Source organism: Rhinoderma darwinii, chromosome 1, assembly GCF_050947455.1.
Source record: "Rhinoderma darwinii isolate aRhiDar2 chromosome 1, aRhiDar2.hap1, whole genome shotgun sequence".
Classification (NCBI taxonomy): domain Eukaryota; kingdom Metazoa; phylum Chordata; class Amphibia; order Anura; family Rhinodermatidae; genus Rhinoderma; species Rhinoderma darwinii.
In genome coordinates this window covers 534,836,872-534,856,052 of record NC_134687.1, presented here as the reverse complement: position 1 = coordinate 534,856,052, position 19,181 = coordinate 534,836,872, and the positions used below count along the sequence as shown (strand labels likewise).

Below are 19,181 nucleotides of genomic sequence, written 5' to 3'. Positions count from 1 at the left end.
GAGAAATGCAACTCAATATTTATTGCCCAGATTCTGCAGTTTTTAGAAATATCCCACATGTGGTCCTAGTGCGGTAATGGACTGAAACACAGGCCTCAGAAGCAAAGGAGCACCTAGTCGATTTTGGGGCCTCCTTTTTTTAAAATATATTTTAGGCACCATGTCAGGTTTGAATAGGTCTTGTGGTACCAAAACAGTAAAGACCCCCCAAAAGTGACCCCATTTTGGAAACTACACCTCTCATGGGATTTATCTAGTGGTATAGTTAGCATTTTGAACCCACAGTTTTTTTGATAAATGTATTTGAATTAGTATGTGAAGATGAAAATCTACTTTTTTTTGTGAAAAAACGTAGAAATATTTGATATTTATAAGGAATAAAGTAGAAAAAACACCCCAACATATGTAAAGCAATTTCTTCCGAAAATAGCAATACCCCATATGTGGTAAACTGCTGTTTGGACCCACAGCAGGGCTCAGAATAGTAGGAGCACCATTTGGATTTTGGATTTCTGATTTTGCTGGAATAGTTTTCAGTGCCGTGTCGCGTTTGCAATGCACTGGAGGGATGAAAGCAGTGGAAACCCCCCAAAAGTGACCCCATTTTGGAAACTGCACCCCTCAAGGAATTTTTCTAGGGGTAAAATTAGTATTTTGACCCCATAGTTGTTTTGCTGAATACATTGGAATTAGTCTGTAAAGGTAAAAACGTAGACAATTCTGTAAAAACGTAGACATTTTAAATTTTTACAAAGGAATAAAGGAGAAAAAGCACCCCAATATTTGTCAAACAATTTCTCCCGATTACGTAAATACGCCATATGTGGTAATAAAGTGCTGTTTGGACTCACACCGGGGCTTAGAAGGGAAGGAGCACTATTTGGCTTTTGGAGCTCAAATTTAGCTGGAATAGATTTTGGGTGACATGTCGAATTTGCAAAGCCGCCGAGGACCAAAACAGTGGAAGCCCCCCAAAAGTAATCCCATTTGGGAAACTACACCACTTAAGGAATCTATCTAGGGATATAGTGAGCATTTAGACCCCACATGTCTTTTGCAGAATTTATTAGAATTAGGCCGTGAAAATGAATATCAACATTATTTTCACTAAAAAGTAGAATTTTTTCAATTTCACAAAGGATAAAGGAGAAAAAAGCACCCCAACATTTGTAAAGCAATTTCTCCCAAGTACGGCTATACCCCACATGTGGTCATAAATGTTTTTTTCATTAGAAAGTAATTAACCCTTTCCGAACTGATCCATGTTTTTCTTTTTCGTTTTTCCTCCCCGCTTTCCGAGAGCCACAACATTTTTATTTTTCTGTCAATAGAGTGGTGTGAGGGCTTATTTTTTGCGGGACGAGCTGTAGTTTTTATTGGTATAATTTTTTGGTACATACGACTTTTTGAGCACTTTTTGTTACATTTTTTGGTAGAGCCAAGGTGACCAAAAAACAGCGATTTTGCCGTTTAAAATTCTTTATTTTTCACGGCGTTCACCGTGCGTGTTCAATAATGGTATATTGTAATACAGGGTGGGCCATTTATATGGATACACCTAAATAAAATGAGAATGGTTGGTGACATTAACTTCCTGTTTGTGGCACATTAGTATATGGGAGGGGGGAAATTTTCAAGCTGGGTGTTGACCATGGCGGCCATTTTGAAGTCGGCCATTTTGTATCCAACTTTAGTTTTTTCAATGGGAAGAGGGTCATGTGACACATCAAACTCATCGAGAATTTCACAAGAAAAACAATGGTGTGCTTGGTTTTAACGTTACTTTATTCTTTCATGAGTTATTTACAAGTTTCTGACCACTTATAAAATGTGTTCAAAGTGCTGCCCAGTGTGTTGGATTGTCAATGCAACCCTCTTCTCCCACTCTTCCCACACTGATAGCAACACCGCAGAAGAAATGCTAGCACAGGCTTCCAGTATCCGTAGTTTCAGTTACTGCACATTTCGTATCTTCACAGCATAGACAATTACCTTCAGATGACCCCAAAGATAAAAGTCTAAGAGGCTCAGATCGGGAGACCTAGGGGGGCATTCAACTGGCCCACGACGACCAATCCACTTTCCAGGAAACTGTTCATCTAGGAATGCTCGGACCTGACACCCATAATGTCACCCATAACTTGTAAATAACTAATGAAAGAATAAAGTAACGTTAAAACCAAGCACACCATTGTTTTTCTTGTGAAATTCTCGATAAGTTTGATGTGTCACATGACCCTCTTCCCATTGAAAAAACTAAAGTTGGATACAAAATGGCAGACTTCAAAATGACCGCCATGGTCAACACCCAGCTTGAAAAGTTTCCCCCCTCCCATATACTAATGTGCCACAAACAGGAAGTTAATATCACCAACCATTCCCATTTTATTTAGGTGTATCCATATAAATGGCCCACCCTTTAGTTTGGACTTTTACGGACGCAGTGATACCAATTTTGTGTTTTTTTTTTTACATTACTTTAGAGAAAAAATGTGAAAAGGGTTTATTTTTGGACTTTGAATATTTATTTAATTTTTTTCCACTAATAATAACTATTTACTTTTGTTTTTACACATTTTATTAGTCCCCCTAGGGGACTTGAACCAGCAATCATTAGATCACTGGTAGAATACACTGCACTACACTAATGTAAGTTCTACAATTCCCCATAAAACCTCAAACACATCAGCCTCTCTCGTACATTACTGAGTTGGGACTTCCTTACCTACCAGGTTCTCTCCTCTTTGGAGGCTACATGTACAGTCATTGAGTTTTTCCAAGCGATTAAAGACACCAATCCAGTTAAAGCTCCAGGGCTCCATGGTTTTACCCATCACTATTAAAAGCAATTGTTATCTACTGATTATTAATAATAGATATGAGTGTTTGCTTTGGTGTGCAAATACATATATACTGTATGTTTTATGTGCATATGTAAGTATGTGAGTGACGTGTGTACAAGTGTGTGAGTGAGGGCCTGAGCCGGTGTTCGGGTGGGACAATCTTAAATTCATATATTTACGCACTATATGAACTTATTGGTCAAGATCTGGAAGCAGATTCAGAGTCTAGTGGCTGAAACAATCTGGAAGGTGGGTGATAATAGCAAAAATAGCCAAGTAACAGTCCAGGTTCAATACACAGATAAGAGACAACAGATTAAATCGTAAATAATAGATGTGGACAGGAAACAATCCAATTTCGGTACACAGAAAAGCAGCAATAGTTTGTAAAATAAGGCAGAGCCGTGGTCAGTAAACAATCCAAGTTTGGTACACAGATAAGTGGCAACAGTTTGCAGAGTAAGGCAGAGATGTGGTCAGGATGCAATTCAAATTCAGCACACAGATACGCGGCATCAGTTTGTAGCGTAAGACAGAGATGTGATCAGGAAACAATCCAAGTTCGGTACATAAGATAGACAGAAATAGTTTGTAGAGAGGCAGCAAGGAACTAGACTAGAGGCAGAAAGCTCAATAGTCTGGCAAGGAGGAAGTGCAAGGGCCAAGGCCAAAAGGGTGAGACTAATTAAGCAATAAAGGAGTCTCATGAGTCAAGAATCAAAAAGAACCTAGACAATAGATTCAGCATTGGAGCTGACCAGCAGTATCAGTAGCTCAATGAGAAGAGCAACTACCTGAAAAACAGAAATATCTGGGTTTAAATCCTGACATTACTATTATTGGGACATTGTATGATAACGTTATTTGCGCACTGGGTGGCATTATTATGTAGAATTTGTTTGGCACTCTTATTTGCATACTATATGGCACTATTTTTGGACACTGGCACTATTATGTAAATCATTTTTGTTATTTGCAGACTTAGGAAAATTATTGCCTATTACAAACCAACAAATTTCCTTTTTCCAGGACAGGTGAGAATACTATATTACTAGTGCTCTGTAATTATAAAATGAAGCAACTCAGCTTAATAAAATATATCACAGACTTACCCCAAATTGTGAGTTCTCCTCTATAAACCTTTTACAAAAGGATTTGCCCTTTAAGTAATATCTTAATATTTTAATCCAGATTCCTAAATAATTCTTCTCTTAATACTCCATACATGGGTATGTGCTTGTGCTGAAATGTTTGCTGCTAAAAAAAAGCAGTTGTTATAGATTATAGCTGGTCTAATGGACAGTATATTGAGATTATAACAATAGGGAAAATTTTGTGAAAACATTTTAAAATATTCCCGCCTCTCATCAATTTTGAAAAGTGTTGAGAAAAGTGGGCAGTGTTAGACTGGAGGGGGCAAGCGACTAATGCACCGGAAGATTTAGAACTGCACCAGAAAATGGAGCAAATTATCATAAATCTACGACTGCTCATAGCAGGTGCAAAACTCAGTTTCTCGCTATAGATAGTCCAAGATGTGCCACATTTATTAAGAGGGGTTCGCCTCTTAACAAATGTGGTGCATTTAACACTGACATTCTTTAGTTGAAGGAGAACTCCCACAATTTTTTTTTATTCTCTGGACATTTAGAGAGGCACATTATGTAAATTGTGGTGAAGTTAATTTTCTTACCGGTGGATGTATTTGTGAGTTATCCACTCCTGTCTGGTCCACAACTGTGTCATGTGACCAGAAATAGGACTCTCCAACTGCCACAGCGTCTCATGTGTGGACAGGAAATTAGTTTCTCTATTCATTACTATCACAGCCTCGATGTAAACCTTATAGGAATGAATAGAGAAACCGCCTTCCTGTCCACACATGAGACGTTGTGGAGAGTTGGAGAGTCATATTGCTGGTCACATGACACAGCTGAGGATCAGAAGGGAGTGGATAACTCACAAATACAGCCACCGGTAAGAAAATTAACTTCACCACAATTTAAATAATGTGTCTTTCCAACGGGTACATAGAATAACAATTTTTTGTGGGAGTGCTTAAGACTCCCCAAAGTATAAGTGTATTTCAAATAGGCAATGAAGTGTTTCATTCCTTGTAATGGATCCAGATCATCCAGTTGTACAGTCTATGTTCTAATAGATGTTATTTTTTTTAATTTTTTTTAAAACACTAGAGAGCACTTATTGTCTCTGGAAAGATGGCAAAGCACTTTGCATGGGTTTCCAAAAATGTATCCAACAGTAAGTAGTCTTTAACCTACCTAGGGCACTCAATCCTTCATATTGGCCATAATATTTAAAGTTTTTAGGAAACCATTAATCAAGAAAAGCTGCCGCAGCGATCAGCTGTTTTTTTCACTACTAAATTAAAGAGAACAGCCGATCTCTGCGACAGCCTCCCAAGACAGAGGGCCACCCAGGAGCCTGGGGCGAGCGCCACTTATTGTGGAAGGGCAGAGAGCCATTGTCTCCCTATCTCACCACTTACTCTGGTAAGCCAGAGGCTATTTTAGGTCTGGGGCCTACTAGAGGTCAGGGGGACCTCAGCCTGATGTCCCATTAGGGGAGGCACAATAATATCCCTGCATTGCACCATCTGCACCTGGCAGCAGACAGAAGACCCAGCATTTCATAGTTGAAATGGGGTTAGGTGAATTTAATTTATTTTTTTCATTAGTGCAAAATTCTGCATAGTCGTAGTCATGAGAAGTCAGCATGGTGGTCTGGGCAGGATGACAAAGAAAAGGAAAGTGAACGACTCTGAAAGACAAAGTGAACGACAATCTGAAAAGGCGTTACCTGTGAGTTACTCGATTTAACTGTACTGTATTCACTGTATGGCTTGCAGAGTCCTTGTAGAACTGGTATCTACCACTATATGGTCACTGTATACTGGTAATATTGGTCTTTGTATAGTGGTTTTTATTCAGTAACAGTATGATGGTATTGTTCAATCACTATGTAGTGCTAATATGTGGTCATGGTGAGGAGGTATTAGGATGGCCATGCACATTAGATGTATGGGGTATTATTTAGCAACCATGTGGTGGTCAGGGCCGGCATCAGCACCCGGCAAACCCGGGCATGTTCCGGGGCCCAATAGCATTGAGGAGGCCCACTCAGCCACCGGGTGCTGACGCTGCCATCATGGCTCCTCCAGGAGTGGAATCCCTGGCCACAGCACTGACGACACTCTTGCCGGGGACTCTAATTCTCCCTACTCTGCAATTTACTAGGCTACAGGCCACATTCGGCCTGCAGCCTATAATGCGCAGGGATGGGATACCTGAGCAGGCCGGCATGATCACATCACTGCATTACGCTGGCCTACACAAGGATCCCGTCGGTGTTGATTTGCTCCGTTCGTTTGCGAGAATGGAGCCATATAGCGACACCGTTTGGGGGCATAAACAGGGTCTAACTTCTATATGGGGGCACAATGTGACGTTTTCAGACATTTTACTGCCGCTGTGATTACCCCACAAAGGGGCTCCCTAAGTCTGTGTCGCCCAAGGGCCCATATAAACTGTATTATTCAGTAACAGTATGGGGATATTATTCAGTCATTATGTGGGGGTATTATGTTGCCATGTTGTGGAGTTAATATTTAGTAACTGTATGGCAGTGTTATTCAGTCACTATGTAGTGGTTATATGTAGTCATGCTGTGGCGGTATCATTCAATAACAGTATATTGGTATTATTCAGTCACTATGTGGTGGTAATATGTGGCCATGCTGTGGAGGTATTATTCCATAACAGTATAGTGGTATTATTCAGTGTCTATGCGGTGGTAATATGTGGTCATTGTGTGGAGGTATTATTCAGTAACAGTATGGTGGTGTTATTCAGACACTATGTGATGATAATATGTGGTCATGGCATGATGATATTATTACAGTAACAATATAGTGGTATTATTCAGACACTATATAGTTGTAATATGTGGTCATGCTGTGGAGGTATTATTATATAACAGCATGGTGGTATTATTCAGTCACTATGTAGTGGTAATATGTGGTCATGATGTGGAAGTATTATTCAGTAACAGTATGGTGGTATTATTCAGACACTATGGGGTGATAATATGTGGTCATAGCATGATAATATTATCACAGTAAAAGTATGGTGGTATTTTCAGACACTATGTAGTGGTAATATGTGGTCATGGTGTGGTGGTCACTGGCGTAGCTATAGGGGTCGCAGCGGTCGCAATTGCGACCGGGCCCCGAAGCCAGGGGGGCCCACGGCCCCCCGCACCACATCAATAAAAAGTTACTATAGTAACTCGGGCCGCGGGCCCCTGTTACTATAGTAACATACTTTACTTACCTTCCTGGTTCCGGATGGCAGCGGAGGTCCTGACGTCAAGCGCTGTGCGCAGGGCATGACGTCATAGCCCTATGCGCCGCACACAGCAGCGAGACGACAGAACTCCCGCCGCGGCCGAAGAGGAAGGTAAGGTTATCCCTGACTGGCGGGGTCCGACTCCCGGGACCCGCCAATCAGCTGTTTTGAAGGGGCCGCAGCACTCGTACGAGAGCTGCTCCCCTTCATTCCTGTCACTTCATTCCAGTCACACTGTGAATCAGTGTCGGCCATTCACAGTGTGGGCGAGTAGTGAAATGAAGGGGAAGCAGCTCTTGTACGAGTGCTGCGGCCCCTTCAAAACAGCTGATTTGCGGGTCCCGGGAGACACATCAGCTATTGATGGCCTATCCTGTGGATAGGCCATCAATGTTTAGGGACTGAACAACCCCTAAGCCTACGATGTATCAGGCTTAGGGGGCCCATGAGACAGGATCACAGATTGTGTGATCCTGTCTGCTGGGCCCTGTATCTAAGCCAATCACATGGTAGGCTTAGATACATGGCCCATGTGTGATCCTGTCTGGTGGGTCCTGTATATAAGCCTACCACACTGTAGGCTTAGATACATGGCCCATGCGTGATCCTGTCTGCTGGGCCCTGTATCTAAGCCAATCACATGGTAGGCTTAGATACATGGCCCATGTGTGATCCTGTCTGCTGGGCCCTGTATCTAAGCCTACCACACTGTAGGTTTAGATACTGGGCCCCAGCACACAGTAATCTTATACTGTATAAGATTACGGTCTGCTGGACCCTGTACGTTGTGGTAGGCTTAGATACAGGGTCCCACAGACAGTATCACACATGGGCCCTGTATCTAAGCCTAACACATGTGTCACTAATCATTTTTTGTGTTTTCTTACAGGTTCGGTCGTTGGACTACGTCGGATTCCAGGACGACTTCGATGACGGCTTTTTTCTTATTATCAATAAAATGGTTAATGAGGGTTGTGTGTGTTTTTTTTTATTTCAATAAAATATTTTTTCTATGTCTTTGTTTTTAAACTATATTACTACCGCCTTAGTAATGGCCACCGGCTGATTGACAGCATCCATTGCTAAGGCGGGGCTTAGTGTTAGCCGGTGCAGAGGCGAACACTAACCCCCTTTATTACCCCGGTACCCACCGCCACCAGGGGTGCTGGGAAGAGCCGGGTACGATCCAGTACCTGACCATCTGTAGTGATGGTCGGCCACTGGGGTGGCCGCAGGCTGGTAGTATCAGGAGGGGAAAGGCCAAAAACAGTGGCCCTTCCCACCCTGGTAATGCTAGGCTGCTGCTGCGTTATTGTATCTGGCTGGTTATGAAAAATGGGGGGGACCCCACGTCATTTAAAAAAAAAATAATAATAATTGGAAAGAACGATGTCGGGTCCCCCCCAATTTTCATAACCAGCCAGATACAACACAGCAGCAGCAGGCAGCATTACCAGGGTGGTAGGGGCCACTGTTTTTGGCCTTCCCCAGCCTAATACTACCAGCCTGCGGCCACCCCGGTGCCTGCCCGTCACTACAGATGGTCGGGTACTGGTTCGTACCCGGCACTTCCCAGTACTCCTGGTGGCGGTGGGTACCGGGGTAATAATGGGGGTTAGTGTAGCCTCTGCACCTGCTAACATTAAGCTCCGCCTTAGTAATGGAGGTTGTCAATCAGCCGGCGGCCATTACTAAGGCGGTGATAATAAAGTTTAAATAGATACAAGCACATAGAAAAAATATTTTATTGAAATAAAAAAACACAACCCTCATTAACCATTTTATTGAGAATAAAAAAAACGCCGTCATTGAATCTGAAGTCCAACAACCGAACCTGTAAAAAACCACAAAAATAATCAGTAACACATAAAGAAGCAAAATTATTATTCTTACCTGGCCTGGGTCCAGCGCTGGAGACGCAATGTCAGCGAGCTGGCCCCTGTATCTAATCCAATCATGTGTGATACTGTCTGCTGAGCTGTGTATCTAATCCTATCATGTGTGATACTGCCTTCTGAGCCACTGTATCTAATCCTATCATGTGTGGTACTGTCTGCTGTGCCACTGTATCTAATCCAATCATGTGTGATACTGTCTGCTGAGCTGTGTATCTAATCCTATCATGTGTGATACTGCCTTCTGAGCCACTGTATCTAATCCTATCATGTGTGGTACTGTCTGCTGTGCCACTGTATCTAATCCTATCATGTGTGATACTGTCTGCTGGGCCACTGTATCTAATCCTATCATGTGTGATACTGCCTTCTGAGCCACTGTATCTAATCCTATCATGTGTGATACTGTCTGCTCAGCCACTGTATCTAATCCTATCATGTGTGATACTGTCTGCTCAGCCACTGTATCTAATCCTGTCATGTGTGATACTGTCTGCTGGGCCACTGTATCTAATCCTATCATGTGTGATACTGCCTTCTGAGCCACTGTATCTAATCCTATCATGTGTGATACTGTCTGCTCAGCCACTGTATCTAATCCTATCATGTGTGATACTGTCTGCTCAGCCACTGTATCTAATCCTGTCATGTGTGATACTGTCTGCTGGGCCACTGTATCTAATCCTATCATGTGTGATACTGCCTTCTGAGTCTGTATCTAATCCTATCATGTGTGATACTGTCTGCTCAGCCACTGTATCTAATCCTATCCATAGTTTATAGGGTCGTAGTGTTATAGATATGCTATGCTGTCTCCTATACACACTTTTTTTTTTTTTGGGCGGACACATATGTATTGGGGCTATTTCCCTGACATTTTAAGCCCTGAGGGTATGTTCACACGGCAGCGTCTGTTACGGCTGAAATTACGGAGCTGTGGCATGTGCAGGCGTTTTTCGCTGCGTCCATTACGGACGTAATTGGAGCTGTTTTTCTATGGAGTCCATGGAAAACTGCTCCATTTACGTCTGAAGAAGTGACAGGCACTTCTTTGACGCGGGCGTCTTTTTTACGCGCCGCCTTTTGACAGCGGCGCGTAAAAAAAAATGACCGTCGGCACAGAACATCGTAAGACCCATTCAAATGAATGGGCAGATGTTTGCCAACGCTTTTGAGCCGCATTTTCGGATGTAATTCAATGCTAAAACGCCCGAATTACGTCCGTAAATAGGGTGTGTGAACCCAGCCTTAGTGACGCCCCCGGCTGCTAGTGCTGCATTGTTGGGTCACTTAGGAGACCCAGCGATGCAACTGAAAGCTGCGGACCGCCGGGCATGAGAAGTTTGTGGGGGGGGGCCCAGTAAGAATTTTTGCATCGGGGCCCATGAGCCTTTAGCTACGCCCCTGGTGGTGGTATTATTCTGTAACAGCATGGTAGTATTATTCAGTCACTCTGTAGTGGTAATATGTGGTCATGCTGTGAAGGTATTATTCTGTTTCAATCTGGTGGTATTATTCAGACACTATGTGGTGATAATATGTGGTCATAACGTAAACATATTATTACAGTAACAGAATGGTGATATTATTCAGACACTATGTAGTGGTAATATGTGGTCATGGTGTGGTGGTATTATTCAGTAACAGTTTGGTGGTATTATTCAGACAGTGTGTACTGGTAACATGTGGTCATCCTGTGTGGAGGTATTATTCAGTAACAGTATGGTGGTATTATTCAGTCATTATATGGGGGCAATGCTGTCATGGTATAGCGGTATTCAGTAACAGTATGGTAGTATTATTCAGTCTGTATGAGGGGTAATACGTGGTCATGTTGCAGTGGTATTATTCAGTACCAGTATGGTGGTATTATTCAGTCACTCTCTGGTGGTAATATGTGGTGTGGAGATATTATTCAGTCACTATGTAATGGTACTATGTTATCATGGTGTCGCTACATTACTCAATAACAATATTGTGGTATTATTCAGCCACTACGTGGTGGTAACATGTCGTCATGGTGTGGCGGTATTATTCAGTAAAAGTATGGTGGTATATTTCAGTCACTATGTGGTGGTAATATGTGGTCATGGTGTGCTGGTGTTTATTAGTAACAGTATAATGGTATTATTCAGTCACATATGGTGGTAATATGTGGTCGTAGTGTGGCTGTATTATTCAGTAAAAGTATGATAGTATTATTCAGACACAATGTAGTAGTATTTGTCACTTGTATAGGGGCATCATTAGTAATATTGGCCTTAGTAAACTAGGTTTTATTCATTAACAGTATGGTGATATTTAATCTTTGTAGAGTGGTATTATTTGGTAACTTCAACAAGAGTGGGGGTTGCAGTTGAGGGAGTTTCCCATAGGACTCTAGCCACGCCCCTGAGTGCAAAAGCAATGGAATATCAAATATACTAGACAGATTTGACATCGCCGCAACCATAATAACCTGCAGAATAAAGGTATAATTTTACTTATTCCGCACAGTGCATTAAACGTCCAGAAACGTGCATAAAAGTCCTTAACAAAAGACAAAAAACAATAGCAGATTTACTCCCCCACATTTTTTAAAATAAAGGTTAATTAATAAACTATTCTGAACCACCTGGTTTTGCGCTATTTTTTCCCGTATTTCTGACTAGATCGGAGACGCAGGTGTGAAACTAGCCTAATATATCCATGCGGCTGTAGCGGCTGTAGCTTGGGCCCCCTTAAATCAATTCCACTGGTGGGCCCTAGGCACCCCATTGTGACACTGTGCAGGAGTGATTACAGGTGTGGTGGTATTATTCAGTAACAGTTTGGTGGTATTATTCAGACAGTGTGTACTGGTAACATGTGGTCATCCTGTGGGGAGGTATTATTCAGTAACAGTATGGTGGTATTATTCAGTCATTATATGGGGGCAATGCTGTCATGGTGTAGCGGTATTCAGTAACAGTATGGTAGTATTATTCAGTCTGTATGAGGGGTAATACGTGGTCATGTTGCAGTGGTATTATTCAGTACCAGTATGGTGGTATTATTCAGTCACTCTCTGGTGGTAATATGTGGTGTGGAGATATTATTCAGTCACTATGTAATGATACTATGTTATCATGGTGTCGCTACATTACTCAATAACAATATTGTGGTATTATTCAGCCACTACGTGGTGGTAACATGTCGTCATGGTGTGGCGGTATTATTCAGTAAAAGTATGGTGGTATATTTCAGTCACTATGTGGTGGTAATATGTGGTCATGGTGTGCTGGTGTTTATTAGTAACAGTATAATGGTATTATTCAGTCACATATGGTGGTAATATGTGGTCGTAGTGTGGCTGTATTATTCAGTAAAAGTATGATAGTATTATTCAGACACAATGTTGTAGTATTTGTCACTTGTATAGGGGCATCATTAGTAATATTGGCCTTAGTAAACTAGGTTTTATTCATTAACAGTATGGTGATATTTAATCTTTGTAGAGTGGTATTATTTGGTAACTTCAACAAGAGTGGGGGTTGCAGTTGAGGGAGTTTCCCGTAGGACTCTAGCCACGCCCCTGAGTGCAAAAGCAATGGAATATCAAATATACTAGACAGATTTGACATCGCCGCAACCATAATGACCTGCAGAATAAAGGTATCATTTTACTTATTCCGCACAGTGCATTAAACGTCCTGAAACGTGCATAAAAGTCCTTAACAAAAGACAAAAAACAATAGCAGATTTACTCCCCCCCCCGCACATTTTTTTAAATAAAGGTTAATTAATAAATTATTATGAACCACCTGAGTTTTGCACTATTTTTTCCCCTATTTCTGACTAGATCGGAGACGCAGGTGTGAAACTAGCCTAATATATCCATGCGGCTGTAGCTTGGGCCCCCTTGAATCAATTCCACTGGTGGGCCCTAGGCACCCCAGTGCGACACTGTGAAGGACTGATTACAGGTGCAGTACAGTTATTACAGATCTTTCTTCTAAGAAGCCGAGAACCTGTGTGTCCATCACATTATCAGAACATATTTTTATCACTTGATAGTAGATAATGAAGTTACAATTACTGCAAGCGGAGATCTTGAAAACAATTAAGAATTAATACAAGGTATATTAGAAGATTGCATAACTTTCCATTGTACAGCGAATACAGTTTATTTGCTGAAACTGCAATACCCCTTTAAAGTTAACGGCCTTTTACACCGGCTGACAATTGGCCGGTGAAGCGAGGGTCAAGAAATGAGACATCGTGGATCTGCGCTGATTTGCTCTCTATGGATGGGGACAAGCAGTCGTTACTCCGATCTCTCGTCCCCATACATTATTATCACGTCGGCAGCGCGTCCCCCTGTTTACACAGGGAGATGTACTGCCGACAACGATAATATTTAACGTTTGCTCGTTCATCCGCCTATCGCTGCCCTGTTTACACAGGGCAATTATCGGTAACCAGCGTTATATGAACGCTCGTCTGCACGATAATCGCCCAGTGTAAGACCCCCTTTAAGGAAAGTAGTAAAGCAAAACTAATAATTGTGTTTAAACAGTATTTAATACCCTGAAAGACTTACTTAGCAAAATGCACTGGAGTTCTTGCACAATTTGCGCAAAAAAAAAGTTGTAAACAGTATGCACCAAAAGTTTTATATATTTTAGACACTTGGTAATGACTTTTTTCAACAGTTATGGGAGTGTATAAAAATAGGTGAGGCTAAGGGGGGATTCACACGAGCGTGTATTGGGTCCGTGCGGGCCGCGTGGTTTTCACGCGCCACGCACAGACCAATACAAGTCTATGGGGCAGTACAGACAGTCCGTGCTTTTTGCGCAGCGTTTGTCCGCTGCGCAAAAAGTGCAAAATGCTCAATATCTCCGCGTATTTCGCGCATCACGCACCAATTGAAGTCAATGGGTGCGTGAAAACCACGCAGGTCGCATGGAAGCACTTCCGTGCGAACCGACTGAAACAGCGCACCAGCTGTCAAAAGGATGAATGTAAACAGAAAAGCACCACGTGCTTTTCTGTTTCCAAACATCCAAACGGAGTGTCTTTGAGATGAGCGAACCCGGACAACCGAACCGAAGCGAACTTCACCGGGTTCGGCCGAACTCGTTTTGGAAGAACCCGGCAAAAAAATTTCCGGTACGCGACGTCAGGAGATAGTCACTGTCCAGGGTGCTGAAAGAGTTAAACTGTTTCAGCACCCTGGACAGTGACTTCCGATCCCAATATACATGAACGTGTAAAAAAAAAAAAAGAAGTTCTGACTTACCGATAACTCCCGGCTTCTTCCTCCAGTCTGACCTCCCGGGATGACAATTCAGTCCAAGTGACAGCTCCAGCCAATCACAGGCCAAGCACAGGCTGCAGCGGTCACATGGACTGCGGCGTCATCCAGGGAGGTGGGGCCCGATGCTAAGAGAGGCGCGTCACCAAGGACGCGTCACCAAGGCAACGGCCGGGAGGGAAGTTCTCGGTAAGTACGAACTTTTTCTTTTTTTTTAACAGGTTTCTCGATATTGTGATCGGCATTCACTGTCGAGGGTGCTGAAAGAGTTACTGCCGATCAGTTAACTCTTTCAGCACCCTGGACAGTGACTGACGTCGACTAGGCTCATCTCTATGATGGCGGCTGCGCGAAAATCACGCAGCCGCGCATCATACACGGATGACACACGCAGCTGTCAAGTGGTTTTTGCGGGTGCAAAACGCCGCGTTCGTCTGAATCAGCCCTAAGAGGAGTGATAAAATTCACCAGATTTGTTAAGGATGTGCAACATGATTTTTTTGTTGCAAAATATTGGTGTAAAAAATGCCAGGCAAGAGGTGGCGTAAGGAAGAGAAAAATGTCTAGAGAGTTGCACCAAATTAATCAACAAATACAAATATTTTAACTTTGGTGCAGTATCCACCTGTTTATTATAGTTTTAACTTTACAACACTATTAATAAATATACCACAATATAATTCTGTCCCACTGTAGCAGGGCTAAGAGGGGTCCATGCGCATGGCCCTGACGTGTGCATGAGCAATCAGGGTTAAAAATACAGGGGTCATGAAATGTTGGTCCTGAAAGTAACTACTTGACCAGCTGCCGTAGACAAGGCACACTGGAGAAGACGCTTCCTGTGATTTGTGAGTGGAGTTTATCTCCAAGTTTGACCCTACTGTACATTTTTTTCTGGTTTACGTCTGCTGATATAAAGTTCTTACCTTAACATATAAAGGTTCTTTAAGATTTTCAAGGAGCAAAGAAACTTTTTCTTCCCAAACAGGGTTAAGGTTCTTGTGTATTGTCTTGCTTCGAAAAACTTCTTTTCCTCCAATTTTAAACTTGACATACGGGTCACTTGTCCCTTTAATAGAAACAGAGCAGAAACAGTGAAGAGATTAGCATACAACACACAATATATGACACAACAATGCATTTTATATGTTTATTTATTCTTTTTTATTTTTCTCATCTTCCCATTCCAAGAGTAAGGCCCCATGCACACGACCGTGTTCGGTCCGTGATATACGGTCCGCATGTTGGCCACATGTCCGGGACCAAACACAGTGCAGGGATCCGGGCTCCTAGAATCATACTTATCTATGACGCTAGGTGTAACTGTCTGTCCACGGAACTACTGTCCCGTACTGAAAACATGATTACAATACGAGACAGTTGTCCCGCAGCGAGGCAGTGACACCTAGCGTCATAGATAAGTATGATGTTAGGAGCCCGGATCCCTGCACTGTGTTTGGTCCCGGACATGCGGCCGACATGCGGACCGTATATCACGGACCGAACGTGGTCGTGTGCATGGGGCCTTATAACTCTTTTATTTTTCCATCAACATAGGAGTATGAGGGCTTGTTTTTTGCAGGACAGTTGTTGTCTTTTTCAGTGGCACCATTTTCTGGTGTATATATTATATTGCTTAACTTTTATTAACTTTTTTGGGGGAAGGGAATTGAAAAAAAACCCTCTATTCCTGCATTGTTTTTCGCTTTTTAAATTTACACCGTTCACTATGCGGCACAAATACCATGTTACCTTTATTCTATGGGTCGGTACGATTGCGACGATACCACATATGTTTACGTTTTTTATGTTTTACTACGTTTGCACAATAAAAAACCTTTTAAACAAAAATAATAAATTTTTGCGTAACCGCATTCTAAGAGCCATAACTGTATTATATTTCCGTTGATATCGCCATATGAAGGCCTGTTTTTTACGGGACATGGTGTAGTTTTCATCGTTACTATTTTGGGGTGTATGGGACTTATTAATTAATTTTTATTATATTTTTTTGGTGGGGGAATGCAGAAAAAAGCGATTTTGACGTTGCTTTTAGCAGGGGTTTTTGTACGGCGTTCACTATACAGTTGAATTAATGTGTTAACTTTATTCTTTGTGTTGTTACGATCGCAGCGATATCATATATGTGTACTTTTCTTGTTTGTTTTTACACTTTTATTAAATAAAACCACTTTTTATGGGAAAAAAATGGTTTCATTTTATTTTTAATGTTCACATTTTCTTTTTATATTTTCAAAAACTTTATTTGACTGTTTTTAATTATTTTTTTAAGTTCCACAAGGGGACATCACTATGCGATCTTCTGATCGCTGATATAATGCTTTGGTATACTTAGTAGCATTCCCCGACGTGCATGTACGTGAAAATGCGGGATGGGGTTAAATCAGAATTTCACGTCTCCCAGTCTCCCTAGGACTGTTTTTTTATTTTGATTTTTTTTTTTATCCTTGTTAACAATAATTGGCATCAATGAAACGAATGGTGAGGTGGGACAGTCACTTCAGATATAATGTCAGGATTGAACTATTGTCGATGTAACTTTTAAGCTATCGCTTCCCTCCAGTGGAAATCTGAGGGAAGAAACAGTCAAAAACACTCCATCTGTGCTGATGCCTGTAATTAAAAGTCAAAACAGTCTTAAAGGGGTTGTCCGAGATACCATCAGATTTTCAAAAACCCCTTTAATTCATGTAATTTATAAATGTAAATACATTTGTAATATACTTACATTTTCCAAAGTGGCCCCGTTTCCAGATCCTGCTGTGGGGAATTTGACTGGTGACGTCACTCTCTGCACTGGCTCTGCCGCTTTGTTGATCTTGAATTCTTTGCCTGGTATACAACACGTCACTTGTCACGTGGTGTATATCGGCTTGTTCTGCTTCACAGCCCGTAACGCGCATGCGCTGTCACTGCTGTTCTCGCGGTCCCTGCTGTTCTCGAGACAACAGCAGGGGCCGCGCATGCGCGTTACAACAGAACAAGCCGATATACACCACGTCACAAGTGACGTGTCGTATACCCGGCAAAGAATTCAAGATCAACAAAGCGGCAGAGCCAGTGCAGAGAGTGATGTCACCAGTCAAGTTCCCCACGGCAGGATCTGGAAACGGGGCCACTTTGGAAAATGTAAGAATATTACAAATGTATTTACATTTATAAATTACATGCATTAAGGGGTTTTTGAAAATATGATGGTATCTCGGACAACCAATTTAATGAATGGGGTGAGGGGTGGGGCGCACTTCACTCACAACCATTGCCGGACCACTCTGTTTTCGAGCAGTGGGCCAGGAGAGGAGCTGGGGGGGGGGTAGAGGCTGGGTGCTAATTTATTTTTACCCTCGTAAAGGGGACACTTGTCAGATATGCATCTCCTATGCCTATTCTTGGGGCACAGTTATAAAGATTGGCACAGACAGGTTTTTAGCATAAATCAGAAGTGAACAATTACACATGAATCAAATATATGAGGCGGTTGGTCTCTATTTTCCGCATGTTCTCCCCAGAGCTGACAGGTTTCAGTTGGGGTTGTGGCCTAATTTGTCTACCAAGGTCAGCTAACACCAGGTCAAACCAGAACACTTTCTGAAAGGCTATTTAAAAAACGTTGAAATGGCTCAAACAAGGTCTCATTAACTTTGAAATATTTGTGCGAAAATTCTGGTAATCCAAAATAAAGTACTTCATACGCGTATATATAATTTGTGCCTTTTCATCTGCAGAAAACTGTCAAGAGAATTACCCACTTTATTTATGTACCCCATTATATTCCTAAACAAGGTCTGTTTTGGGTCCCAAAATGAGGTATATCATGATTTTATAAGTGCTCTAGTTATATATGTACAGTGCATTTGGAAAGTCTTCAGACCCTTTAAATTGTTTTACATTTTGTTATGTTGAGACCTAGTGATAGAATAAAAAATAAAAATAAGATTTCCCCTATCATTCTACACTCAATACCCCATAATGACAAAGTAAAAACAGAATGTTAGTAATCTTTGCTAATTTATTGAAAAGGAAAAACTAAAACGTTGCATTGTCAAGTATTCAGGCCCTTTACTCAGTACTTAGTTGAGGCACCTTTGGCAGTGATAACAGCCTGCAGTCTTCTTGGGTATGATGCCACAAGGTTCTCACACCTGGATTTGGGGATTTTATGCCATTCTTCTCTGCAGATCCTCCCAAGCTCTGTCAAGTTGGATGGGGACTGTCAGTGGACAGCCATTATTATCTCTCCAGAGATGTTCGATTGTGTTCAAGTCAAGGCTCTGGCTGGGCAACTCAAGGACATTCACAGAGTTGTCCCTAAACCACTCCTGTGTAGTCCTGACTGTGTGCTTAGGGCCATTGTCTTGTTGGAAGGTGAACCTTCGGCCCAGTCTGAGGCCCAGAACACTCTGGATGAGGTTTTCATTAAGAATATCTCTGTATTTTTCTCCATTCATCTTTCCCTCAACCCTGACCAGTCCACCTGTCCCAGCCGCTGAAAAACACCCACACAGCATGATACTGCCACCACCATGCTTCACTGTAGGGATGGTATCGGGCAGGTTATAAGCAGTGCCTGGTTTCCTCCAGACATGACGCTTAAAATTGAGGCCAAAAAGTTAAATATTGGTTTCATCAGACCACAGAATCTTGTTTCTCACAGTCTGAGAGTCCTTTAGGTGCTTTTTTTTTGCAAACTCCACACAGGCTTTTGCGTCTTTTACTGAGGAGAGGCTTCTTTCTGGCCAATCTGCCATAAAGTCCAGAATGGTGGAGTGCTGCAGTG

General features: G+C 42.1%; 1 protein-coding gene across 2 annotated transcripts in view; it reads right to left on the bottom strand.

Annotated features, from left to right (window-relative positions):
- MCTP1 (multiple C2 and transmembrane domain containing 1) overlaps positions 1-19,181 on the bottom strand; it is an 857,273-nt gene that overhangs the window by 521,237 nt on the left and 316,855 nt on the right. For both annotated transcript variants that reach the window (XM_075837154.1, XM_075837162.1), the window contains exon 3: positions 15,310-15,452. In XM_075837154.1, the coding sequence (XP_075693269.1) occupies positions 15,310-15,452 (143 nt within the window). The remainder of the gene's footprint in view (positions 1-15,309; positions 15,453-19,181) is intronic.